Below are 27,859 nucleotides of genomic sequence, written 5' to 3'. Positions count from 1 at the left end.
GAGGTCCTACAGATTAATACCAGTTAGTAGCCATTGGAATCATTATAAAAAGAACTTAGAGTAGTTTGAAAATCATATATTGAGGTCGATGATCAATTCGAACAAGAATCACGGTGGGAAAATCTGAGGTTGTGGGCTTCTGAGAAGCACATCGGGACCCAACTCCACTCTTCGCTTGGCAAACTAGTAATATCACCATTTCCAGCAAAAAACTGAAAAGCAGAAAGATAAGAAGAGACTGTATCTTCACTATTTCCAGTCCTGAGTTCCAGTAGATTGGTTTCAAAATTGTCTGACTACCTCACCATGACCATGACCATATTTCAGGTCCATGAGGGAAATGAGACGGGGAAAAGACAGACTGAGAGTGATGGTTAAGACTACCTAGCACGCATCTGTGGTCTGACAAAATCAGACTTATTGACCCCATTCAAAAAGGGAGAGCAGGTCAACAAAAGGAGGGAAGCATTTCTGGTAAGGACTGAATTCCCCCTGTGGATGGCGTTGCAGAGGCAGAGATCAACTCCACACTGGTCGCCCTTTCTGCAGTGGGCTAAAGAGAAATAGGCGTGGACCAGGGCTTGGATGCTATCATGAGGCTAGGGTAATTTAGCAATTAGGATTCTCCTGTAAGAGGTGGGAATCATAAAATGGGTCAGGAACATCACTAGAAAGAAAGCAATAGTCATTCACAGAGAGGGTTGCTTTGGCATTTTACAGCTACCATACACTTTGGGAGAAACATGCTCCCTGTCAACTTTGCAGCCAGCTTTATCTCTCTTCATCCCCTTTCTCCCAGCTCAATGAACCTGCTTTTTTTGTTCATTTTCAGTTGAAGCTCATTTTTCGTCTTTCAGTTCTGGAACCGGAAGCAGTGGGTCATTCGGGAAGGAAAGTTGGGAGATTCCCTCAGTCATAGCTGACTCTTCTTCAAACTATGGAATATTTGGTCCTTGGTTTTAGATCTTCCCATCAAAATTGGTGACTGCAACCTTCAATCCCATCCTCCTTGGCAACATTTCTATCATAACTCAAAAGAGAACACTGAAAGCATGCTTATAAAGTCATAAACTTGCCTTTGAAAACATGCCTATAAAGTCATAAATTGTGCAGTCCAGTCATCCAGAAAGTTCTGCCCCTCCACAAGACTTTCTGGATGACTGGATTGAACAAGTTATGAAAACTAAATGCCTGCCAGGCCCAAAAGCCTTAAATAAAGCAGCTCCAGCCAGTGCTTTCTGATGTTACCATATTCTGGTCTTTGTTACAACCAGATCAGGTGGCTGTCCCCCTACACACCTTCCATATTCAAAGCTGTCAAGTGACTTTTTAGTGCACTTAAAATAAAACCCAGATTTCCTAATGATGCCTAACTCTCCAATTTCATCTGCCACTCTCCACAGCTCACCACACTGGCCTTTTCCTATTCCTTAATACCAGTCTTGTTTCTGCACCCAGGCCTTTGCTAGAATGTGCTTGGATGCTCTTAGATCCCAACCAGGATAATAACTCCTTTTCTCATCATTCAGGTCTCAGCTTAAAATTTATCTTTTCAAAGAGTGCTTCCCTGCCAGTCCTACTTAAAACCTATCTCCAGCTCAGTCTCTCTAACTCCTTTCCTTGTTTTTTATCCTAATTTATCACTAAGATAATGTTTTTTTGTTTTTGTTTTTTTGCAGTGCTGGGGGATTGAACCCAGGGCCTTGTGCTTGTGAGGCAAGCACCCTACCCACTGAGCTATATCCCCAGTCCTAAGATAATTTTTTGATTACTTGTTTTATGTCTTTCTTTCCCATTAGTGTAAGTGCACCATGAAGGCAGCATCTTAGTCTGTACCACCAGCACCTATAACAACATCTGACTCACAAGAGGTCCTCAATTAATAAATGAAAAAATGGATGGATGGATGGATGGATGGATGGATGGATGGATGGATGGACACATTTTTGTCAAGTGACACCATTGTGTTGGCCACATCTGAAGGGAACAGAAATTGCTGTTCTAGTCCAAATTGTCTGTTTGGCTTTTCATGGTAGAACAGTGACCTGTGAGTGGTCTGCATGAAAATCTGCCCAGCCATGTGCTACAGATGGTGTGCAACCATCACATCAAATCAGATTCACATTAAGGGTATTCTGAATCCAAAATGTAGAGGGAAGGCAATAGAAATGCATAGCAGCAAAGGGGGCAAAAGAAGTGGAGTTAACAGAAAATCTGATAGCAAGGAAAATAGACATATTTCTACCATAATTCAAGAAAAGAATACTGAAAGGATGCTTATAAAATCATTTTTGAGTGGACTTAAAAATGGTGATGTCACTAGCATTTGGATTAACTCTGGGTCACTAAAGATGCTTAGAGTTTCAGTTGAATCCTAAATGATAAACATTTGTCCAGTTTTCTTTAAGTCCTTTGCTATATCTTTCATTAAAATCCAAATGTTTATTTTGTTTGTTTGTTCTGCCACATGACAGAATGCTTGATAGGGACCAAATTTTAGAGATGTACATGTCCTCAAAAAGCTAAGATGATGGACCTAATAAAATACATCAAGTTTTCATAGGTACAAGCATAAAAGCTCTCCCTTTATGTCCAAAGAACAGGCTGAATTAACATGAGAGTAGTGGAAGATAGGACTAAACAGCAACTTAAGAGCATTTTTTTGCAACTTCAAATTGAGTGTACTAAATAAATCAATAGCATAATAATTAAAAGGAAGTGATTCCATCTAAGGTGATTTTTATAAAACTATAGTGTTATATACTGAAGAAGAGATAGATTCTCAGCCTCCCTCTTGCACATCTAGCTTCACCTGGAATGTGATTTTCAGCCCTAGGTACACACTTAGGAGAATTTCCATGTGAGAAGGCCTCAGGCTGAACCTATTTGTTTCACCTCTGCAGGTCAGATAGACTGTCTGATTAGTGGACAAATGATCCTCTTCAGAGAGAACACAAACAGAAAGAAGAGCCAGGCAGTTAAACTTGGCCTGGTTACAGAGCCTCACTTCTTGAGGGAGAGTGATCTGGCATAAGTTTTGTTTGACACCTGAATTTATTTCCTGATTCAGGACACCCCCTGCCCCCTAGCCCCACTGTGGTTTTAATGTTTTCCCTGTTGGATGTGGACTAACTTGGAACCAGTTACCCCTTTCTTCTTGCTTATTTCTCCTGTTTGGAATACTAATATTTATTCTCTGCTTGTCCCACTGTTGAATTTTGGAAATAGATGACGTGTTTTGATTTTACAGGTTCACAGTTGGAGGAAATTTCCTTCAGGATGAATTGTGCTTTGAAGTCTCACCCATATTTAATTAAAATGAGGCTCTGGAATTTGGACTTTAAGTTGATGCTGGAATGAATTAAGACTTTTGGGACTGTTGGAATGAAATGAATTCATTTTGCATTGTGAGAAGGACATAGATTTTAGGAGTCAGGGAAAGCATGCTATGGTTTGAGTGAGCCCCCAAAGTTGATGTGTTGGAAATTTCATCCTCAGTGTGGCTGTGTTGAGAGGTGTGGACTAATGGGAGGTGTTTGTGTTTAGGTCGTAAGGGCTCCGTTCTCATGAATAGATTAATTCCATTACCTTGGGAGAGGGTTAGTTATTTTGAGAATGGGCTTGTTCTAAGAGTGACCCCTCTTCCCTCTTGTGTATGATTCACTGCCCTTCTATCATTTTATTATGTAGTACAAAGACCCTTTCCAGATGTTAGCATCATGCCCTTAGACTTTACAGCTTCCAGAATGATAATCCAAGTAAACTCCCTTCTTTATAAATTACCCAGTCTATGGTTTTATTAAATGGGTTAAGACATACTCCGTCTTCCACCCCAAATAATACCTGAATCCTTCAAAGAGAGGATGCGAGTGAGATAATTAAAACAACAATTTCACCAAAACTCACCAAAAAAAAAAAAAAAATTTTCCCACCAAAAAGATTTTGGGGCCTTTTTGACATGGAAGTGGCAGAAGTGTCTGACACAGGTTACAGAACCACAGACAGAGGTAGCACCAGTGGACAGAGGTGGAACAGGAAGACCGCTGACCAGGAAGCACAGGTAAGATTCCTTTGGGGACTAGATAAAGCCCCAAAATGCCTCTTAAAGGAGCTGGAATGGTAATGAACTGTGACATATCCCAAAATATGAAAAAGGGTCTGGAGACATCGACAAACAAATAATAATTGAAAGAAATTTGAACTGGGAAAAGGGAAACATGTGATAGATGACTTTAGTTGTTGGAAACAATGGGGAAGTGGAAAGAAAAAGGAATATTGCCTACTCTTCCTTTGTTCAGCACTATGCCAAATGCTTCCACTTCTCATTTGAGTCTCACAGCTGTTTTTCCTTCCATTTTTACAAATGAGAAAGCTGAGGCGTGGATTGTTTAGAATGGCCTGATGCGATGTAGCTAATAGGTAGCTAAGATGGGGATTATGCCACAAACACAGTGGCATGCTGGTAAGTGCTTAGAAAAGAAGCCATGGTTTGTGGTGCTTGCTAATTTCCATGGTGTAAATACTTCCACTGAGGCTGATTTCAAGCCCCCAACATGACATCACTAAACACAGGGGTGGGAAGAGAGGCACACAAGAGTTTCTTCCAAGCCAGATGATCCAGTTCCACCATATCACCTTATCTGTTTCCAAGTGAGCCCACACTCTTTCCATCCTATTGTGTCTCTTCCAGGATCCAGACTTTGTTTCCACAGAGCAGAGATGAAATAGCAAGTTCCTAGATTGACAAAAAAAAAAAAAAAAAAAAAGGAATAAGCTGTCCTGAGGTGATCAACTTTCAACCCTAGCTCGGACTGCTAGAAAAGGGTTACAAGAGAAGGAGATTCATGTGTCAGATGAGGGTTGTCAAGGTTTCCAGGTCTCATTGCGCATGTGACTTGCCAGGAAAACTTGTTACAACAACACAGTTATGGGGAGCACAGGATGGAGGTTAAAAGTGCAGACTCTGAACTCAGGCAATTTGTGTCTAAATCTGATTCTTCCCTTGACCCACAAGTTACCTTGGGCAAGTTCCTTATCCTACTCTTCCAGTTTTCTCATTGATGGTGATAATAATAAAGTTTAACCCACAGGATTGTTCAGTAGTTTACATGAATAAATATTTGTAAAGTACTTAGAACAATCTTTGGCATGTAGGAAACACCGTCAACGTATTAGCTGTTATTAGTGTTGTTGCTGTTACTGAGACTTCTGGAGTGAGGTCTGTCAGTCTGTATTTTCAATAAACTTCTCCAGTGGTTTTTATGCAAGCAACTGGGTTTATACACAGCCATTTGGGGGAATGAACTAAAGTCTGATTCTTGCTCTTTGGGGAGTTGAGTAGTATCTTATAGGAACCAAAACCAATTGAAGAGTGAATCTCAGAACTGTCCTCAAGAATTTGGGACATTCTATAAGCCCTAAATTCACTGTTTTCCTGTAAGTCCTTATCCTTCCATTGAAAACCTGGGCTGCGGTATACCAATACTTCTTGTAAAACAAAATAAGGAATAAATAAAACCTAATCTACAAAGTTTCATCATAATGATATCACAGAACTTGGACAGGGGTCATAGGCTAATCTGAATTTCTATACAGCATAATTTCTTCCTCAGTATACATTTAGGTGTAACTTATAGGCCTACTTTCTTTCATTTTCTTTTGTTCTGTGCTGGGGATTTAACCCAGGGCCTCACACATGGTGGGCAAAAGCTCTAGCACGGAGCTACATCCTTAGCCCAAGGCCTATCTTTGTTTTTGACCCAGATTGATAGAAGGAGCTCTGAGGGCTCTAGCACTCTATCTTCAAAAATTAAAACAAACAGTAGTTTATAGTAAAGTGGGTTTACCACCAACTGTTAAAGCCGTGGAAACTGAGCACAGGTAATCCACAGCTTTACCTGCCATGACGATCAACACAGAATAGATGAATTATGTATTAGTCGACTCAGGCTGCCATAACACAATACCTCAGCTTCATGGCTTAAACCAAATACATTTATTTTCTCACAATTCTGGAGATGGTGGTGGCAGAATGGGTGGTTTCTGGTGAAACCTCCTGGCTTTGCAACCAGCTGCCTTCTCTGTGTGTCTTCACAGGCCAACAGGGATTGTCGGGGTACAACCCTTTCTTCCTATAACTTCCTCATTTATAAGACCACAGTTCTGTGGGTTAAGGCCCTTACAGTTATTACCTAATTTAATCTTAATTCTCTCCTAAAGACTCTATTTCCAAATAATGTTGGGGGTTGGAGCTTTTATATATGAATTTTGGGGGACAAAATTCAGCCCCTAGCATTTTGTTTTCAATGGAAATTGTGGAAGTTTTGACTTTGGAAAACAGTTATATTTTTCCACTCTCCCCCCACACGTTATTGTTAATTTCTGAATGACATTTAAGTGATATAATATCAAATGAGAATTGTGGAAAACAAGAAAAAGGATAGTCTAATTATAGATCTCTCCATTCCATAGGTGTGGCCCCTTTTCTCCACATTTAAGAGCCTGCTATCCTTAGTAAATTTAATTAGCCTCTAAATCTCAGCTTCCTCGTCTATGAAGAGTGTATAGTAATGCTTAGTTCCTGAAGTTCTTATGAGGACTAAATGAAAATTGTGAAGCACTTAGCAAAGAGTCTGACTTAGAAAATATTCCGTAAGCGGTACCTTAAAACAATAAGCCCGATCTTAGACATAAAATTCTAAACCAACATGGATATGTAATTTAAAATATCAAAGGAACACACAGAGCTAACTATGTCATAAGGAGTGGTATGTGATCAAAGGCATGTTATAAGTTAACATCTGTCTATATATTGTGAAAAGTATGGTTTCATACGTTTTCTAGGTGTGTGAAGTTGACAATCTCATTTCTACTAAAAGAACATTTTCAGAGTAGGTTTTTCTTTTGTCCTTTGTATAAAGAAAAAGGATATACTATATGTGGTGATGGACACTTGCAATCCCAGCTGCTCAGGAGGCTGAGGTAGGAGAATCAAAAGTTCAAGGCCAGGCTGGGCAACTTACTGAGACCCTATCTTAAAACAAAAACTGAAAATAGTTGGGGATGTAACTCAGTGGTGAAGTGTCTCTGGGTTCAATCCCCTGTACTCCAAAAAAACAAACAAAAAAGGAAGATATGTCTGCAATATTCAAGGGAGGTATTTTTTATGCCTAAGAAGGAAAACTGGATGTACATAGTTTTATGAGTTGTTACTCAGAAAGATCTATAAGGACAGTTTTTAACTAGCTACTATAAAATTCTAAAGTGGCCAACCTCTGCTTAGAGCCACGCAGGGATGCAGAACTGACAAATCATGTGTGGCTGCCTGCCATCCACCCCAGTTAAGAGCTTCTATCAGCAGATTGCTTTGCGAGGTAGCTCATATTGTTAGCTCCACTTAGAAACTGACTTTGAAGCAAGGTCAAGAGAGATGCTAAATTGCATATACAATGAGTATCTGAGGATAGTCTTGAATTAAATCATTACGCAAATCAACTTCATCTTTTTCTCCAGGCTTCTGGATGTCTTGTTGAACCATGAATTTCCTATCCGCTTGTCCTTCACCTCCCACCCTCTTCACTTCCCACCCTTGACCAACCCAAGTAGGCTCTTCACAATTCAGGGAATAACCATTCATGTGTTTATTCAATCCATAGACATGATATGAGTGTCCGTGTCAAGCACAGAAGTAGGTGCTAGAGGTATAAATATGGATCAGAGTATTTGCATACCAGGTCCACATTCTGGTTTGAGACATGGAAATGGAGATAGCTACTCTAGAATTTGATAACTGATTTAAAAGATCTGTGAATGGACCAAGACTGAGATGACTGTTCTTTTATGAGAAGGTGGGAGAGTCTCTCAGGAACAATAAATTTTGACTTGAGTATTGAGAGGGTAAAGGCTGGGAACAAAATTCTGAGCAGCAGAAACAATGTATACACAAGCTTGGATGTGCATGTGATTGACATGTAAGTTTCGTGGTGGACGGGGAAACTGGAGAGAGATTGTAATAGAGAGCTAGTGAGAACAGTGAATGTGAAATCCAAAGGTAAAATAGTTTGCTAAAGATATGAATTTTAGAACTGGAAGGAATCTTAGAGCTTATGTGGACTAACATCCTCATTTTATAAAATAGACTGAAGCTTGGGCTGAGGATACAGCTCAAATGGAGGGCTTGTCTAGAATGTGCAAGGCCCTGGGTTTGATCCTTTTTAAAAACTGCCTTAAACAAATAAACAAACAAAACCAGCAGTTAATAAGGCAGTTAATGACTTATTCAGGATAGGAACAGAGCCAATCTCTCCCAATTCTGTCTTCTGCCTTGATGTCTGTGGCCTCTGGCCACACCTCCTAGCACCTACCTGGAAAATTGGTCCTACAAAGCCTGGAAACATATAAGCCACTGTGTGGAGTTTAAATCTATAGTGCTACATCGGCTCATGAATGTTGTGTTAATTAATCTGACTGACAGACTGACTGACTGACTGACTGACTTTATGTAGGTATGCATGTAGGTATGTATGTGCTGGGGAAGGAACCCAGGGTTTTGCAAATGCTAGGCAAGTGCTGTACCACTGAGCTATATATATATCCTCAGCCCCAAATTTGATGAATATTTTATATGTATTGTTATCAGACTTAAAACTTGGTGACTTAACAGATCTGGAAGCCAAAATCTGAAATGAGTTTATCCAGGCTGCAGTCGAGGTGTAGGCAGGATTGGCTCCTTCTAGAAACTCTAGGGGAAAATTCCTTCCTTTCCTGTTCCAGTTGCTGAGGTTGTCCACCTTCCTGGGATGTGCTTTTATTGCTTTAACCTCTGCTGTTGTCACACTTCCTCCTCACTCAGCTTCTTGTCTCCCTGTCATGAGGAACCTCATGATTACCCTTTGGGCCTCCTTCAAAAGATCTTTAAGTTAAACACTCTGTGAAGTCTCCTGTGACATAAGGTAAATTTCACAGATTCCACAGATCAGGAAGTGGATATCTTTTTGAGGCAATGTTCTTTGTCCCAAATTGAAAGCAGGCAGAAGATACATCCAAGCTTGGGCTGGAGACTTAGGAATTCAAGGGTAGGGGGAAAGGGCTGAGGCAAGTGACCTTTCTTAATGCAGTCTGTGGAGAATAAGATATCCTGAATGGTTTGGTCTGATCTTTGGTCTGATCTTTACAGGGAAGAAGGCAATAGTTTCTCTCTGTTCTTAGTAAATGCCATTCTAGTTCCAATAACATTGGGATGGAAATGTGTTTGGCAATTTTAAAAGGGATGAGGGAGAACTGAAGTTAGTGTTGGCTGGTCATTGATAAAGAATCCCATGATGAGTTACACAGTGAGAGTAAATTTTATTTTTTAAAGTAAACACACAGGAGTTCATAGTTTCTGGCTGTGGATTAGTTGCATGTAAAATCCAGACTATGCCACAGTTTTGGAGGAGAACTGCCCTTAGACCCCAGAAAGAGAGGCCCTTAATCTGAACCCGGCACCTAAGAACCCATTCTAGCCTCTTTTGGCTGTGTCTATACCGACACATTTGCCCATTTGAACCCTAAGCTTTTTTCCCAACCATTCTCTAGGTACAGGAATTTGGGGTCCTGTCCAAGTGGTCCCAAGTCTACTTCTAGGACCTACGTCAGTCTTTTGTCTAGCAGCATTGAGGTCAAACAGCATCACTGCTGTGTGCTCCCCTAGGCCCAGGGGTAGTCAAGGCAGACAGCTCTGTTGGGGATGGATGGTACTACGGTCTGAATGTTTGTGTCCCCCAAACTGAAATCCTAACCCAAGAGGTTATGGTATTAAGGCGTAAGGGCTTTGGGAGATGATTAATGTGTTTAATGCCCTTATATAATCAGCTCCCCTATCAAACAACACCCCTCAGTCCCTTCCTACATGTGAGGTTGCAGTGAGAATCAGAAAGTAGGCCTTCACTAGATCCTGACTCTGTCAGTGCTTGATCTTGGACTTCCTAGCTTCCAAACTATGAGAAATAAATTCTTTTCTGAAGAAGAACTCAAACTATCCCTGTTCGCTGATGACATGATTATATATTTAGAGGAACCTGGAAATTCCACCAGAATACTCTTAGAACTCATAAGTGATTTCAGTAAAGTAGCAGGTTACAAGATCAATGCCCATAAATCCAACGCATTTTTATACATAAGTGATGAATCTTCAGAAAGAGAAATTAGGAAAACTACCCCATTCACAATAGCCTCGAAAAAAATAAAATACTTGGGAATCAATCTCACAAAAGAGGTGAAAGACCTCTACAATGAGAACTATACAACACTAAAGAAAGAAATTAAAGAACACCTTAGAAGATGGAAAGATCTTCCATGTTCTTGGATAGGAAGAATTAATATTGTCAAAATGGCCATACTACCTAAAGTGCTATACAAATTCAATGCAATTCCAATTAAAATCCCAATGACGTACCTTACAGAAATAGAGCAAGCAATTATGAAATTCTTCTGGAAGAATAAGAAACCCAGAATAGCTAAAGCAGTCCTTAGCAGGAAGAGTGAAACAGGGGGTATTGCAATACCAGATCTTCAACTCTACTACAAAGCAATAGTAACAAAAACGGCATGGTATTGGTACCAAAATAGAAAGGTAGATCAATGGTACAGAATAGAGGACACGGACACAAACCCAAATAAATACAATTTTCTCATACTAGACAAAGGTGCCAAAAATATGCAATGGAGAAAAGATAGCCTCTTCAACAAATGGTGCTGGGAGAATTGGAAATCCATATGCAACAGAATGAAAGTAAACCCATATCTCTCACCATGCATGAAACTAAACTCAAAATGGATTAAGGACCTCGGAGTCAGACCAGAGACCCTGCAGATTATAGAAGAAAAAGTAGGTCCAAATCTTCACCTTGTTGGTCTAGGATCAGATCTCCTTAACAGGATTCCCATAGCACAAGAAATAAAAGCTAGAATCAACCACTGGGATAGATTCAAACTAAAAAGCTTTCTCTCAGCAAAGGAAACTATCAGCAATGCGAAGAAAGAGCCTACAGAGTGGGAGAATATCTTTGCCAATCATACTTCAGATAGAGCACTAATCTCCAGAATCTATAAAGAACTCAAAAAACTCTACTCCAAGAATTCAAATAATCCAGTCGACAAATGAGCTAAGGAAATGAATAGACACTTCACAGAAGAAGATCTACAAGCAATCAACAAACATATGGAAAAATGTTCAACATCTCTAGTAATAAGAGAAATGCAAATCAAAACCACCCTAAGATTCCATCTCACCCCAATTAGAATGGCGATTATCAAGAATACGAGCAACAACAGGTGTTGGCGAGGATGTGGGGAGAAAGGTACACTCATACATTGCTGGTGGGGCTGCAAATTAGTGCAGCCACTCTGGAAAGCAGTGTGGAGATTCCTTAGAAAACTTGGAATGGACCCTCCATTTGACCCAGCTATCCCACTCCTTGGCCTATACCCAAAGGACTTAAAATCAGCATACTACAGAGATACAGCCACATCAATGTTCATAGCTGCTCAATTCACAATAGCCAGACTGTGGAACCAACCTAGATGCCCTTCAATTGATGAGTGGATAAAGAAACTGTGGTATATATATACAATGGAATATTACTCAGCCATAAAGAATGATAAAATTATGGCATTTGCAGGCAAATGGATGAAATTGGAGAATATCATGCTAAGTGAGATAAGCCAATCTCAAAAAGCCAAAGGACGAATGATATCACTAATAAGTGGAGGATGACACATAATGGGGGGGAGGGACGGGTTAGTGTTAGGGTTAGAGTTAGGGTTAGGGAGGGGGGCAAGTATGGAGGAAGGAAGTACTGTATAGAGGGTAAAGAGGGGTGGGAGGGGTGGGGGGAAGGGAAAAAATAACAGAATGAATCAAACAACATTACTCTATGTAAATTTATGATTGCACAAATGGTATGCCTTTACGCCATGTACAAACAGAGAAACAACATGTATCCCATTTGTTTACAATAAAAAAATAAAAAAGAAAAAATAAATAAATAAATAAATTCTTTTCTGGAAGCTACCTAGTTATGGAAAATGCTTAGCACCTATTTTTTTTTTTTTAATTTGGTACTGGGGATTGAATCCAGGGGCACTTAACCATTCAGTCACATTCCCAGCCCTTTTTATTTTTCATTTTGAGACAGGGTCTGGCTAAGTCACAGAGGCTGGCTTTGAACTTGGGAACCTCCTGCCTCAGCCTCCCAAATTGCTGGAATTACAAGCATGTGTCACCATGCCCGGCTAGCATCATTCATAATAACAAACAGTTGGAGGTAACTCAAATGTCCATTGATGATTGAACTGGTAAATAAAATGTGGTATATATACAATGAAATATTATTCTGCATGTGAAGTCCTGTCACATGATATAATATGGTAAACATTGAGGACATTATGTGAAATGAAATAAGCAAGTCACACAAAGGTAAATACTACAGGATTCTACTTACATGAGCCATCTGAAACAGTCAAATTCACAGAAAAATCATGTTGAATGGTGGTTACCACAGGCCGGGGGTGGAGGAAAAAGAGAAGTCGTTTAATGGGTACAGAATTTCAGATTTGCAAGATGAATACAGTCTGGAGATTATTCAATAATATGACTATACTTGACTCTACCAAACTATAGAGTCAAAAGTGGTTAAGGTGGTAAACTATGTGCTTTGGTTTTTTTTGGACAATAAAATAGAAAAAAAAGTTGTTATAATATAGTGACAAACTAGTAGATGATCAGCTTTGGCCCTCATAATTTGTTGACCTGTGGTCTAACACAATCCTACGTTCCTGTAATCAGAACTTGCCTCCTGCATTTATTTTTCTCCAAAACCTGTGTGTGTGTGTGTGTGTGTGTGTGTGTGTGTGAGAGAGAGAGAGAAAGAGAGAGAGAGAGAGAAAGAAAGACAAACACACACTAATATGCACACTAACACACGGGATTAAGCCCAGGGCTTCGTGTTTGCTAGGCAGGTAACTCTGTTACTGAGTTACATCCCCAGTCTCTCTCATCTTTTAATTTTTATTTTTGAGACAGGGACTTGTTTTACCCAGGATGACCTCTGAATAGCTGAGATTATAGGTGTTTGCAATCACACTCAGCTCCCAAAGCTATTTCTATAGAGTAACGTAGACTGAGACACTTGGGGGTGGTGGGAGAGAATTAAGGGGTCTGGGGAGGTTTGGAAGGGGTATTTTCTGAAGTCAAAGGGGTAGTTATTGACAGAGCAGTGATTGGAATTTAGTGGCCCAAGATCCCTTCTACTGCTATTTGGAGTTATTTATAGATGCTTAATGAGCAGGAAAACAATATTTTATTTGGGTGTAGACACAGTATCTAATTTAATTCCATTTTTATGGAATTGTGAAAAGTTGTCTCTTCTTTACAGGAATAATTAACATTTAAAAATTAAGAAACTACTTAGAAGATAAATATTTATTGTGTGCTGAGTGCGTGACTTCCTAGACAGAAAAAGACAGATAAAGCCCAGTTCAGCAAGTCAGAATCTAAAATTAAACCATGAGTAAAATGCTTAGGATGCAATGTTCATTTCCTTTTGTACTGTAAAGCAGGGCAAGCTAGAGGTACTGCCTGACGTGATATAAACTATTAAACTAAACTGCTTCTTTTCATTGTTTAGAAAAAACTCACCAATTCCATAAAATTTATAAAATTTTAAAATAATTTTATTAATTTTGTTTATAAAATTTATAAAATAATCAATAAAATTTAAGTAGTATAAAAGAATCCATAAAATTTAAGTTGTATTTCATCAGTTAAAAAAGTACACGATGTGCTGGGGTTGTGGCTCAGTGGGGAGATAGCTCAGTTGGTAGAGTGCCTCACAAGCACAAGGCCCTGGGTTCAATCCCCAGCACCGCAAAAAAAAAAAAAAAAAAAAAGAAAGAAAAAAAAAAAGAGAATATTTGGCCTTCGGTTCCACCCATTTACTGGCAAATGCCATAATTTCATTCTTCTTTATGGTTGAGTACTATTCTGTTGTGTATATATACCACACTTTCTTTATCCAATCACATGTGAAGGGCATCTAGGATGATTCCATAACTTAGCTATTGTGAATTGAGCTGCTATAAACATTGATGTGGCCAAATCACTATAGTAAGCTGATTTGAAGTCCTTAGGGTATAGACCAAGGAGTGATATAACTGGGTCAAATGGTGACTCCATTCCAAGTGTTCTGAGGAATCTCTATACCGCTTTCCATACTGGTTGCACTATGCAGTCCCATCAGCAATGTATGAGTGTACCTTTTCTCCACATCCTTGCCAACATTTATTGTTGTTTGTATTCTTGAAAATTGCCATTCTTACTGAAATGAGATGAAATCTGTGTAGTTTTAATTTACATTTCTATAATTGCTAGAAATGCTGAACATTTTTTTCATATTTTTGTTGGCTGATTGTATTTTTATTTTGAGAGAGGGTCTCACTAAGTTGCTTAGAGCCTTCCTAAATTGCTGAGGTTAGTCTTGAACTTGCAATCCTCCTGCCTTTGTTTCCTGAGTCACTGGGATAACAGGTGTGCACTGCCATGCCTGGCTTAAATTGCTTCTTTTTAAATATAATAGGCAAATGCACTAATAAGCCTAGCTAGTATCCTAGTTCTGGAAAAAACAAAAGAAAAAACAGCATGTAAGACATTATGGGTCTAAACATGGAAACTTGACTATGGATTGAATATTAAGTATCTGAGAGAATTGTTTTCTTAGGTGAGAATGATATTGTGCTTATGAAGCAAGGCTTAAGCATTTTGGTATCTCCAACTTATTCAAATGGTTTTACAAAAAAGCCTGTCAGGTGGGGTGGGTCGCATCAATAATTCCAGTTACTGGGGAGGCTGAGGTAGGAGGATCACAAGTTCAAGGCTAGTCTGTGCAATGTAGCAATACTGTCTGAAAAAAAAAAAAAAAAAAAAAAAAAGGCCTGGGTGTAGCTAAGTGATAAGAGTACCCCTAGATTCAATCACCAGTACTGCCAAAAACCTCACAAAACACCACAAAACCCCCAAAACATGTATTTTTTTTTTTTTGAGAGTTTTTCATAAATTAAGGATGGGAGTGAGGGGAAGAAATGGTATCTTTTAAAATCTCTTTAGCTAAGAGCAGTAACTTCTGATTATTAAATTCAATCTTCCCTTTGGGTTTCCCTTTGTCACTTTTTTTTTTTAAAGTTTCTTGTTGCACACAAAATTATTCAGCTTGGCAGTCTCAGTCCCACAAAAGTGCAAGTAGTTTTTTTTTTTTTTTTTTTTTTTTTTTGTTCTAATTAGTTATACATGACAGAATGCATTTTGACACATCATACATAGATGGAGTAAAATCTCTCACTCTTCGGGTTGTACATGATGTAGAATCACACAAAAATGTGGAATACTTTACAAATTTGTGTGTCATCCTTGTGCAGGGGTCATGCTAATTTTCTTTGCATCAGTCCAATTTGTGCTGCCCAAGCCAGCACAAGCAAGTAATTTTTAATCACACTTAAATGAATAATATCTAGCAACAACTTCAAGTTGGCCTGAGGAGATAAAAAATCCACAGTCACATAAAGTTCCACACCCCTGCGGTATTACACCATGCACATTCACTTTCAAAAGGCAGAACAGTTTGGTTTGCATTTTCCCATTATATCTGCATAAGGGCCTGTGTTTGTTTCTTTTTTGCTAACAAAACCCTAGGCAGATTTTCTTTCTGGCCCAGAGCACACAACTTCAGGACTATAGAGGCTTCTTTTTGCCCAACACCTATCATTGAATTCTAATTTCAATCTGCCTATACGTAAATAATTTTTTATGCTGGGGATCAAACCTATGCCAGGCGAGCATTCTATCACTAAGTCACACCCTTAGCCATGTAAATATTTCTCGAAATTACAAATTTCGACCTGCAGTTTAAAAAGCAAACCCGGTAAGAAACTTGGAATCACATTTTTATGGTCTTTTGTTATTACCCTGGGACTTTACAATGATGCAGATTTAGAAGAGAACTGTGTGTACCAGGAGGCTCTGACATCATTCTAAAAGTGAGCACAGCATGACAAGGCAGAGCTGTCGTTAATATTCAATATCCACTGTACACACACGAAATGAGTTTAGTTTCTTCGCTACCAGGTTCTTGGAATGAGGCAGTAAGTATGTCAATGCTTCTCTATGGTTAAGCAGTCTGGAGGCTGTAGGTCAAAGGGATTCCATTTATTTTTAGCAACTGTCTGGTGTCCAGAAAGGTGCTCATGTGATCTGAACGTTAACTGCTGGTTTGGGACAGGCGACCCAACCGTCCTCAGAATGCCTGCAGAGCGAGTCGCAGGGCGAGCGGGAGGGGGCCAGGACCGCGCGCCTCCCTTACCAAGATGGCTTCGGGGCCCAGCCCGCGGGGCAACCATCTTGGTAGAGGCGAGATTAGCGGCGGCCGCGGGGCAACGCTGGCCAGGCCGCCAGATTCGAAGGTCACAATGAGAGAGTCACCGGGCAAGGGGGAGCAAAACCTTGCTGCAACCCGTGCCCTCTCCGGCCTCGGGGCGCCCGGTGCGCTGTGCGCGGTCCCAGCGCCGGCTCACTCCACGTATGGCGAGGCGGCGAGTGCTCCGGCGCTGCCTACAGCTGCTGGCACCCTCGGCGGAGCCGGCGCGGCGGGGCCGGGGGCGGAGGAACCCAGGCGCCGGACGCCGCGGCCCCTCCCGCGGCACTGGAGCTGTGTGGCCGGCGGCGCTGTGGCCCGCAGCTCAGGAGCAGCAGCGGCGGCGGCGCGCGCGCCTGGCCGCGGCCCGCGCAAGGTGAGCCCCCGCCCTCACCCCGCCCCCGCCGCCGCGCTCCCGCCCCCGGGAGCCCAAGCGTCCGGGAGCCCCTACGCTCCGGGACTTGGCGGGAGGCGGTTTCGTCCCGGCCACGGTTCTCTCCTGCATCTGTGCTGCTTCTCCGCGGACTCTGTGTGGAGCAGTCCGTACTCCCTAGCCTAGGGCTGCCGGAGCAGAGCGTGCTGCGAGCTTGTTTCCTGGTCCCCAAGCCCTGCCTCCTGGAGATGCTGCACTTCTGAGTGGCAGGGCTTCATTTGAATTTCCGCACCTCGAGAGTTGCGGAGCCTGCATCTTTGACGCTGCCTGAGTGAAGAACTACTGTGTTTTTTTCTGCCCCATTTGGGAGAGTAGCTGTCTCTGGGATCCCACCTTTCCTGCAAGTTACCAGGTTGCCTCTTCACTGATCGGAATACAAGTGGGTGTATTTTCTTTTGGTTTTATGTATATGAATGGGTCTACAACTCCTCAGAGGAACTTACTTATGCTTCATGTATAGTATGTATCTTCTAAAAATCCATTCCAACAGGTTTCTCCCCTTTTAATTATTGAATCACAGAATAGAAATGAAGCGAGGGAGGAACAAGGTGGGGAGGGGTGGTGGGAGGTGGTGCCCTCTTGAGATTTATATTCGGTGGTTGTTGGCTTTCTTAAATTGGGTGTTACTGCAGGCTTTTCAGAACACGAATTTAGATAGTTTTTGTTTTTTTGTTTTTTTTCCTTTCTGGATGGAACTAGACTTGGCCCTGATAGTTGGTCTTCCACGGGGCCTCCATGGTCTGATGTGTTACACCTCAAATGAACCTGGAAAATATTAGGAGAATGAGAAAAGTTAACAGCTTTTAAAGTCATTTAGTTCTTGCCTTTCCCTACGCTGTAGGTTCTGTATATGTTATAATATGACTTGCCTGGTTGGCTTTGGCTTAGCATGAAGTGTTTGCTATTGATAAACCTGTTTAATTTATTCAGAGAGTCACTCTTGAGATAGTTTTCTACAAATTAAGAAGTAATTTCCATCTTTGTTAACAGATGGAAGTATAACAGTTCCATTTCTATTTTGTTACATTGGCTATGATTTAGTAATAAACAGCCTCATTTAGAATGAAGTTATATAATCTTTAAAAAGAAAGATTACCTCTATCTCCAATAGTCTGGTTTTATTGCAAGAAAATATTAGATCTGTTAAAGAAGAAATTTAGAACAGATATACTTATTTAACATGAGAATTTAAGAGAGAGATTGGGGGATTAAAACAGGTTATGTCAACTGAAAATTCAGCCACGATTTTCAAGGATTTTATTTTGTTAACAGTCTGCAGGCTTTCCTGCTACAAGATTTATGGTAACTCTCCAAGAGAGGAAAATACTTAGTGTATTTCTCATAGCCCTATTTTCCCTCACAATTCCAAATTATATTGGACAGATTCTACGTTGTAAGATTAAATTCTTTAATTAGTCTAGTTATGATTATGTAAAGGACATTTTAACATAAGCATTCCACCACAGGGTTTTGGTTATACTTTGATATAGTCATCCTCATGTGCTTGTTTGAAAGGAGCATTATGTTACTTGGGTATTTATGAGTTTAGAAAACTGAGGGGATTTTTATGAACATTCAATTTGTGTTTGGAAAAGCACTATTTGCCTTTAGTTTTGTTGTTTGATTTTGATTTGTCTTTGTAGTGGTGGGTAGCTGTGGATACAGTGGGCTTTTCCATTCATTTTCTACTCTGTGTGACTACGGATGACTATATGGAGGACTGACTGTGTTGATCTGGGCATTTTAGATTCAAGAAGTAAAAGTGTTTTCCCTGAAGTGTTATTAGGGAAATGAACTTTGCACATAAGTAATCATTAAAGAACATTTTTATTCTGCAGGTCTGTGAAGGCATGCATAAAACTGGCATAAAAAAATCACTCATGTGATTTCCAACCTAAGGTTCAAGTAATATTTCATTCTACCTTCTGTAATCCTGGAGAATTCTACAATCTGTGGTTTTATAGTGCTTTGCTCAGTTTATCTTTTGAATTTGTTACCTATTTATTGTATATTTATGTTATTAACAGTGTTTCACACAGATTATATATAATCAGATATCTTCTGGGCAGTTCTATGTCATAGATATGATCTTCAAACTTACCTGGTTAAATAATGTATTATAACTTTATCATTTACAAAGCTCTTTCAAATGTTTTATATATTTACTTTTAGTTGACTTTACAGACATAAAAATATGAGATTATTAACCCTTTACTGTGGATAAGGAAAACAGGAATCTGAGACCTTGGGAGATTTTAGTGATTTGGTCAAGGTCCTTTAGCTCCGCAGCCCCCACTCTTGTTAGACAAGGGAACTGAAGAAGCTGAGGAAGAGTGGTGAGTGTCACTGATACATCTAGACATGCATCATAAACCTAGGTTGTGAACTGTCAGTACATTGGTGATTGAGGCTAGCGTTGGCATATAGATGGATCAGCATAATTAAAAAGCTTGGTTAAAAAACAACTGTCCCTCCTATCTAGAACAATCTGTCTTTCCTCCTGAAGGCAGCAGATTTTTATGTTTATCTAATTTGGGGACCTTCCCAGATTAACAGACAATAACATATTGATCAAACAATGAATGCTTGCAAAGTTCTGTGTGATTTTGTAGTTGCTCTGTTAAAAGAATAAAGTTATTGGGATAAAGAAACTCCAAGCTCTTTCATTGTTATTAGCACTCCTTAAACTGGGCACATGCTTGTTTGTTTTGCTTATGACACACTTGCTAGGATAATTGAAAGACAGCAATAATTTGTTTTTAAAGGCGTTTTCTGTATTTTGAAGCTCCTTCAAACTGAGAAGATGTTTGTTTCCTTTCAAGTTTCTGTGTTCATTCCTTCGGTTTGCTTAGAGAGTTCATAAAAAAACTAAGGCACCCCTCTAATGTATGGTTAAGTATCTAATGAAAGCGTCAAGAATTTCTGAACTCAAATTCCTTTTAAACTTGAGGCTTTAAGTAAAATACCCCACGTGAGGTGAAATGTGCCATTTATCTGCTTATGCCGACCATATGCTCTTTGGGTACTGTCCCTAAGCATAATAAAGATGAGAATATGGCTAACAGAGAGTTCTGGCTCCATCACCAGCCAGAGACCCTTGGGATGGCACGTAACTCTCTGGACAGACTTGCTTTGCCTGTAGTGTCATACAAGTGATGACTTTTGTCTTGGAATGTTCTTTTTGGAAGGGACCTTGAAGGGTATGTGCTTAGTCCGGCTTTTAACTTGTGAATTGTCTATTTTTACCCTCATAAGAGTTTAACCTGTTATGATTCCTCAAAACTGTGATGTCAGATCTATATTTTTCTACCATTTCACATAAATGAGATAAAGTTCTTAAGTTGATTTCTTAGTCTTGTCTCATACAGTGTTTTAGTTTTCTCTGTAAGCGCACATAATGAATAGCATTACAGTGAAGAATTTCAACTAAAACTTTTGATATTCTCAGCAACATAGTTAAGTATGATTATGTAGAGGTTTGTAATTTCTTTTCGCATAGCCAATCAAATATTTAGAAACCATACTTAATAATAATGCTTCATCTCTCTCTCTCTCTATATATTTTTAATATATATTTTATATATATTTCTCCCTGCCCTCTCTCTCTCTATTAGGGATTGAACCTAGAGGCGCTTTATCACTAAGCTACATCCCTAGCCCTTTTTATTTTTTTGAAACTGGGTCTCACTAAGTTGTTTAGGGCTTTGCTAAGTTGCTGAGGCTGGCCTTGAATTTGCAATCCTCCTGCCTCAGCCTCTTGAGATGCTGGGATTAGAGGCGTGTACCACTGTGCCTGGCTAATGCTTTATCTCTAATGCCCACAATTTTATAAATTTTCTTGAAGACATAAGTGCATTTGTATGGTACCCTCATGCATAGAATGATCAACCTCTAGATTTTTGCAGGACTGATAGGGTTCCCAGGATGCAGAACTTTTAATGTGAACACTGGAAAATCCCCAGGGACCAGATGCTTTGGTCTCCCTACTAGAAGTTATCTCTTTTTGGGGTTTGACTAACAATTCTTCACAATTAGAAGGATAAAATGCTAGGTCATTTTATGTTATATGCTGGCTAAATGCAGACACCTTTCAAACCAAGGGGAGTTCAAGGTACCATGTATATTTTTTGTTTCTATGACTGAAATATATAATCAATTTATTGTTGATGATTCCTTTTAATTTTAAATTAGAACAATTGAGCAATTAATTAAAATAGCTAAATCATTTGAAGCTGTCTCCATGTAAAATTCAAAGGTTTGTTTTTGTGGAGTAAGTGGTATTTATTGTCTACTAAGAGCTTTTAACTTTGAAAAGAAAAGAGAGAGAAAAAATTCTTAAAAGCAAAAAAGACTAGCCTTGTTAGTGAGACCATAACCATTAGCTAGATGATACTAACTGTAGGATATAGTTATCTGCTCAAGATAAATTTATTGGATTTTCTTTGTAGATTCAACATGTATATGGAAAGAGCATGGGCTTTGGCATCTGATCAATTGCCAGATTTTTTACTTAATGCAAGCTATTAAACTCTGAATCTCTGTTACATCATTTGTAGCTAATTGAGGATAATGATATCTACCTTGTAGGAATATTGTTAGATTAATTTTATTATGTATTACATACATAATATATAAAGTGCTTGGCACATAATAAATGCTTAATAAATGATAAAGGATACTAGTATGTGTGTCACTCAAAGTACCCATGGTTTAAATTAGGAAGGCTGTACTTTGGAGAGTACTGCTTTTAGGGGGTGTGTTTGTACTGGAAATGGAACCCAGGGCTTTACATGTGCTAGACAAGCCCTTTACCACTGAGCTGCACCCCAGCTTCAATCTTTAGTGTTTTTATAACTCCCCTAAACTTCCCAGTTATGGCAGTTGTATCAGTTAGGATTAGTTTGGGGCAGGTTGAAAGATTGCTCAAATGTGTATCCCTGTTTATGAGAGAAATGCAGAGTTAGTTCAGGCTTGGTATGGTAGACCCTCAAGTTCTTTCCTGTCTCCTCTATGCCATTGCCAGGATGTGGCTCAAGATGGCTACCTGCAGCAGGATCTGGAGGAATCCGGAATGCCTGCCTTTCCTTTAAGGAAACTCCTGGAAGCACTATATATGACTTGTGCTGGGAACAGATTGGTTAGTGTCACCAACATGGCCATCTCTCACTGGAAGGCTGGGGAGTGTGGTCGCTTAGCTGGTGCGTGTATGTATCCTGAGGAGAACAGGGTTCTGTTCCTGAGGAGAAAGGAGACTAGATTTTATGGTAGGTGTCTTCTAGACTTTGCCATTCTATTACCACTTCACCACCACAGAATTCAGTCACTCAGCTATTCCCCGTGACTTTTCAGTCAGTGGGGGTACCCTTTGCTGACTTTTGTGCCTCCGACCTGCAGTTCCTTTTGCTTCTCCTATTACTTGATTCCTTGCAGGTGATTTAAAAAAAAAAAAAAAAAAAAAAAAAGATGAGCATTGGGGAGTTTAAACTCCTGTTCTTCATTTGTTCATTCTGCAAATATTTGTTGAGCACTTGTGCACAGGCTGATATGTGTTGTTGTAGACAGTGTGAATCATTACTGATTGTATTCCTTCCCTCCCTCCCTCTTTCCCTTCCTTCTTGGTTTCCTGGGAGCACAGAGTTGAATTTGTGACTGACAAGTTTGTAACCTGTCAAACTTTGGACACAGCAAGATAGTCTTCCTAGTCTTAGTACTGTGTCTCAGTATGCTACCTCTCTAGATTTGAGTGGGGAACAGGTAGGAAGAGTAGCTTTATGTTAGGCAGCTGGCGGGTTAGCATAAATTGTAGGCTACCAGAAAGTCTCTTTGACCCTTCGTAAGTGCTTGTCCCAATTTTGTGTTGATGACTAATGATTTAAAAACATAATAGTGGTTCTTATTCCTTCCTATACGCAGAGCTTTAAAAAACTCCCTGAGGATCACCTCGCCCGCCCCCCAGCATTTTCATTCATTAGACTCAGGTGTAGTCTAACGAGCTCCACAGGTAATTTGGTGGATAGCCAGCATCAAGAATCACAGATTTAAGGCTTTTACCTAGTTGGATAAGAAATATTCTATAGGGAGGAATATTAGTGGCGTACTGTAGATTAGATCCTTCCAGTTTTCACCTCCGAGAGGAGGTGGGAGGAGCTCTGAGGTTGAATCTGTGGCTTGGGCAGGAGAGGTAAGACACTGAAATGCCTTAGGGACAAATTTAGTTATGTATGATTTATCTGGAGCTGGTCTTTCTTGCCTTTTTATCTCTTCCTGTTGGGGAAAATTTTCCTTTGAGTAAAAGAACTACCTTAACTGGGGTTTTAGGTCCTGGGGAAAGTGCTGGGTACTTGTGGTCAATATTAGTATTAAGTTTGCAATTTTCACCCCTCAGGGCAGTGAGGAGAGATGAAGAGAGGTGGGGTAGAGGGGATTATGATTTTCAGAAGCAGAAAACTATCAGGGTTTATGAGAGTCTCCTGGTGAACCCAGGAGGGCTGGTGAGGCCACAAGGAGCTTTGGGGTTGGGTAGGAATCCTATGGAGAATTATTCTTTTCTATTTGTTTTAAGATTTATGTGAATTTCTTCTCTTATTCAAATATAAGAACAAAAAACATATACCAGAGTTTATTCCATTGCTTTTAGTTCATATACCTTATTAGTGTAAAAATTTTAAATGGTATACACATCCTACTAACCTTTATTAGATAGTGTTTGTAGTGTGATAAAACAGCAATTTATAGTTGTTGAGGACTTAGTATACACCAGATACTAAACTAAGATATATGAAACTAGAGCTTAGAAGGGAAGACTTTTACTTAAAAATGTTTCTAATCCCTGTGCCCTTTTCCTGTTAATGTGTTTTTTCTTAATAACCAAGTGAAGTATATTTTAATTATGTTCATTTTTAATATGCTTTTATAATTTACCACATACTTCCTGTTAGTCTTTAAAAAAATTTTTTTTTTTTTTAGTTGTAGATGGACACAGTACCTTTATTCATTTTTATGTGGTGCTGAGGATCAAACCCAATGTTTCACACATGCTCTACCACTGAGCCACAATCCCAGCCCCTTCTTGCTATTCTTAAATAGAGGGTACTGAATTGAACTCAGGGGTTACAAAGTCCCTTTGAACCTCAGGATTCCATTAGTTTGGCACTGCCTGCAGGCCTCCTCTGTGCTGAGGAGGCAGGGGATGGTGAGCAGGGTCTGGCCCAGAGAGGACCCCAGGCCTTGTTTCCTTGTAAAAGCCCACACTGTCGGATTTGTTTTTTGTCATTTTCCCTTTACTTACAAAGGATGGGTCATGCATGACATCCAGGACAGAATAACAAGTTTGCCATTTTGGCAATTCATTCTGGCTTAAGTAACCTCTCCAATTACTTTCTTGCTTTCTGTCTCCCTCTCTGTTGACATCAGGGGTCCTTTTACTTGTTGGCCACATTCAGAAAATTATGCGCTTCTTCAGCGTCACTGAACCTATTGATCACAGAACTGATTATGTCAATGCAAACCACTCAGCGCAGGAGGAGGAGGATTCCTGGCTGTTCTGAGGATTTGGGCCAGTGGGTTTTGGAGAAATGTCTTATTCTAGCATTATGACTTATTATGCCATTTTTATTATTCAGATCTAACCCTACTAGAAACAGATAGTAAGCCACAATCTGTGTGGTTGCTTATGATTTTTTCCCTAATGGACTTTGAATCCCTGGAGGTCAAGGGCTCCATATTCCCCACAGTACCTGGAGAGCTAGAACTTAAATAAAGTAGGCAGTCAAACAATGTTTGTTAAACATGCCTTTACAAATGACTTAAGTAGAGGCTCCCACAAATTGTCAGATTCTTATATACATAGTTGAAAGTATTTTGGATGTTTGTATCAGATTTGTCATGAAATATTTCATGCCCTGAATAACCTCCTGGTCTACCTGATACGTAATGTTGCTGTTCTCAGGTGAAAGTACTTTGCTTATCCCTTGCCAGTTCAGTGTGGGGCAAGTGATGGGACCTGAGCTACTGTCACAGGAATTTCCTTTGAGGGAGTGGAAACTGGGAGGGGCTGGCCAGGGCCAAGGCCCAGTTAGAAGGAAAAGGTGTTGAGTGGCATGAGCTGGCTCTTGGTGCAGCCAGAGATTGTTAGAATCTCTCCATCTTTTTTTTTTTTGCTTGCAGTACTGGGGATCGAACTCAGGGCCTTGTGCTTGCGTGGAAAGCACTCTACCAGCTGAGCTGTCTCACAAGATTGTTAGAATCTAAGAGGTGGAAGGGTCCTTAGAGGTACAGCCCAGTCCTCTCCTATTATAGATAAATGAAAGTGAGCCTCAGCAATGTAAGTGACTTTTTTTTTTTTTTTTGGTGGTGGTGGGGTGCTGGGTATCGAACCCAGGGCCTTGTGCTTACAAGGCAAGCACTCTACCGACTGAGCTATTTCCCCAGTCCCTGTAAGTGACTTTTTAAAGGCTAAAGAATTCAGTAGAATAAGAGTTGAAGTCGGTATTGATGCCAGAAAGAGTTAAACTGCACATCGTTTTTCTCTTTCCTCATCCTTTCTTTCCAGGAGCTACAGAGACACTTATTGCTGCTTCTTTTCCTCATGGGTCACGCTCTATACAGAAAACCTTTCTTTTTGCATAATTGACTGATACAGAGTCAGCAGAGAGAATATCATGTTTTGGAAGCATAGTTTTTGTTAAATCTTGGCTTAAAGAATAGTGAATGAACATTTAAGACCACCTAGCGTATTTAGGATGTATTTTCAAGTTTGATAGACATCAACTTAGTCTTCTTTCCTCTTTATCCTCCTCCAGCTTTTTCAACTATACAGTTCTGCATGTCATTTTGGTATTACTGATTATATCAGAAATGAATGTACAATTTGTGTTTAGGGTTATTTTTGAGGCATTAAAGAGGGGATAGCTGTCATCTCCAACATTTTATGCACATTTTCTAAATTTTCCATATGTGACATTTAAATTTGATTATCCTAAGGATTTCACTTGTATACTGTTAATATTATTATAAAATAGGCTTTTTTTTTGTTTTGCAGTGCTGGAGATTGAACCCTGGGCCTTGTGCTTGTGAGGCAAGCACTCTACCAACTGAGCTATCTCTCCAACCGTTGGCTTTGTTTTTAAGTCCGTTGTTTTACAACAGTCTTAGAACAGTTTAGGAAAAACTTATTGTAGCTGAAGCACCCAGAGTATTTATGTATTTTGGTGACCTAAAATCTGTTGAGAGCCTGCGAAATGACTTTTAGCTCAAAATATTGAATTTTATCTAATAACTAAGAAATTTCAAAGCCTTTGGCAATCCATGGTCAAGTGCATTTGTTGGCTTTGACTACTTTTTGAAAGAAAATGTGTTCTCAAAATTTGTATTCTAAAGAATGGAATGGTGTTTTGTAGTCATTCTCCAAACTTATTTTAAGTCTCATATGCTTTTGGTTAGTTAGCATTCCATTGTGATTTATTAATCTCAAGTAATTTTTTTGTCTTACAGTTGAATATGTTGTGAGGCAAATTTAAAGTTTATTTTAAATAATAGGAAACGCTGTAATTTTTGCAAAAGATAAAAAAACCTAGGTGCCTTTGTTATGTAAAATTGTTAAGGGAAGAAAAATGGAAACATTTCAGTAACCTAGGTTTTTTCTTTTTAGTACTGGGTATTGAACCCAAGGCACTCACATCAAGCTACCTCTCCAGTTCTTTTAATTTTTTCTTTGGAGACAGGGTCTTGCTGAGTTTCCTAGACTGGCCTTGAACTTGCTTCATCCTGCCTCAGCCTTCTGAGTAGCTGTGATTATAGGTGTGCACTACTCTGCCTGGCTAGGTTTTTAAATCTATCTATAATTCTAGAATATCTTTCACCTGAAAAATGACTCACTTGGACCAAAAAGTCCTATTTATCATGTGTTTTTTACTGTTCTACTTATTATAAGTAACAGCACCTTGAAGAACCCATGGCATAATTTGTTTACTACAGTCCATCAAGTAGATATTTAGAGGTTACCATCTTTATTTAACAGACACGTAAACCCAAGTTTAGAGAGTTTGATTTTGTCTCCCCAAGCTAATACCTCTAGCTAGTAGTAGTAGTACTGGAGTCCTGTTTTCCTCCGTCCCAACGAATGTTCTTTTTACTCTTGTGAATATAAATTGGTTGGTGAGGTGTATAGATTTATATTATATGTACATGTGTATGTACATTAATTCCAATATATTTTTTACTCAATAATTGTTCTTAAAAGTTGTCATAACTTGTGTTTAGTGTACTCCTTGGCACTGTATAATGAACTTTCTGTTTGTTTTCCTTAACTTCTTAGCAAAACCGGTTGATAAAATGAGTTAAAAATGAAATTCAGGGGTAAACAATGCAGAACTTTCTTGGTTTGTTTATGTTCGTGCCTGCCTCCCACGGCACATTCTCCTTTTCATTCTTTAGTGTGCTTCCCATGCTTGGACATACTTGCCCTCCCATCAGTTGCCTCAGTGTCTCTGTGGGGGTGGGTCACACATGGTGTCTGATGGAAGGTGACAGATGGGAACAGTTTCATTTTACTCTACTGAAACCCTTTGCAGACATTTCAGTGAACTGCAAGGGTTTTATTAGCTATGTTATCTAGCCCTGTATTGAAAGGATCCTTTTCTAGCTGGATACAGTGGTGAATGCTTTTGGGGGGTTGATGTGGGAGGATCACTTGAGCCCAGGAGTTTGAGGCCAAACTGGGTGACATAGTGAGAACTTGTCCCTAAACAAAATCAAAAAGGAACCTTTTCTTCAGTAGAAATAAGGAAAGAAAATACAGAATTCTAAATTTATTATAATTCAACTAGATATATGAAAATACAGTTCTTAATACTTCTCAAATTTAATGTCAGCATCTTTATTGTCCTAATGTTTGTGACTCAATTAGGGTTTATTAAATGTCTACTCTAGGAATGCTGATTTGCTACTTTATAATTTATGAGTATGTTGAAATCCCAAACATGTT

At 39.5% G+C, this 27,859-nt stretch overlaps 1 protein-coding gene across 4 annotated transcripts in view; it reads left to right on the top strand.

Moving 5' to 3' along the window:
- Window positions 1-15,863: 15,863 nt before the first annotated feature.
- The window catches only part of NAPEPLD (N-acyl phosphatidylethanolamine phospholipase D), a 32,390-nt gene continuing 20,394 nt past the window's right edge, over window positions 15,864-27,859 (top strand). The window contains exons 1-2 of one of the 4 annotated variants that reach the window (XM_079150928.1): window positions 16,854-17,254; window positions 26,598-26,673. Coding sequence is in view for 2 of the 4 variants with exons in the window: in XM_079150925.1 (XP_079007051.1) it covers window positions 16,610-16,818 (209 nt within the window). In the remaining 2 variants the exon portion in view is untranslated. Of the gene's footprint in view, window positions 16,174-16,212; window positions 16,819-16,853; window positions 17,255-26,597; window positions 26,674-27,859 lie in introns of those variants that run through there. The other 3 variants (XM_079150926.1, XM_079150925.1, XM_079150927.1) reach the window with 3 other exon arrangements.

Source organism: Sciurus vulgaris, assembly GCF_902686455.1.
Source record: "Sciurus vulgaris genome assembly, chromosome: 8".
Classification (NCBI taxonomy): Eukaryota; Metazoa; Chordata; class Mammalia; order Rodentia; family Sciuridae; genus Sciurus; species Sciurus vulgaris.
The sequence above is the reverse complement of the archived record's forward strand: the minus strand, read 5'-3'. Positions and strand labels throughout refer to the sequence as shown.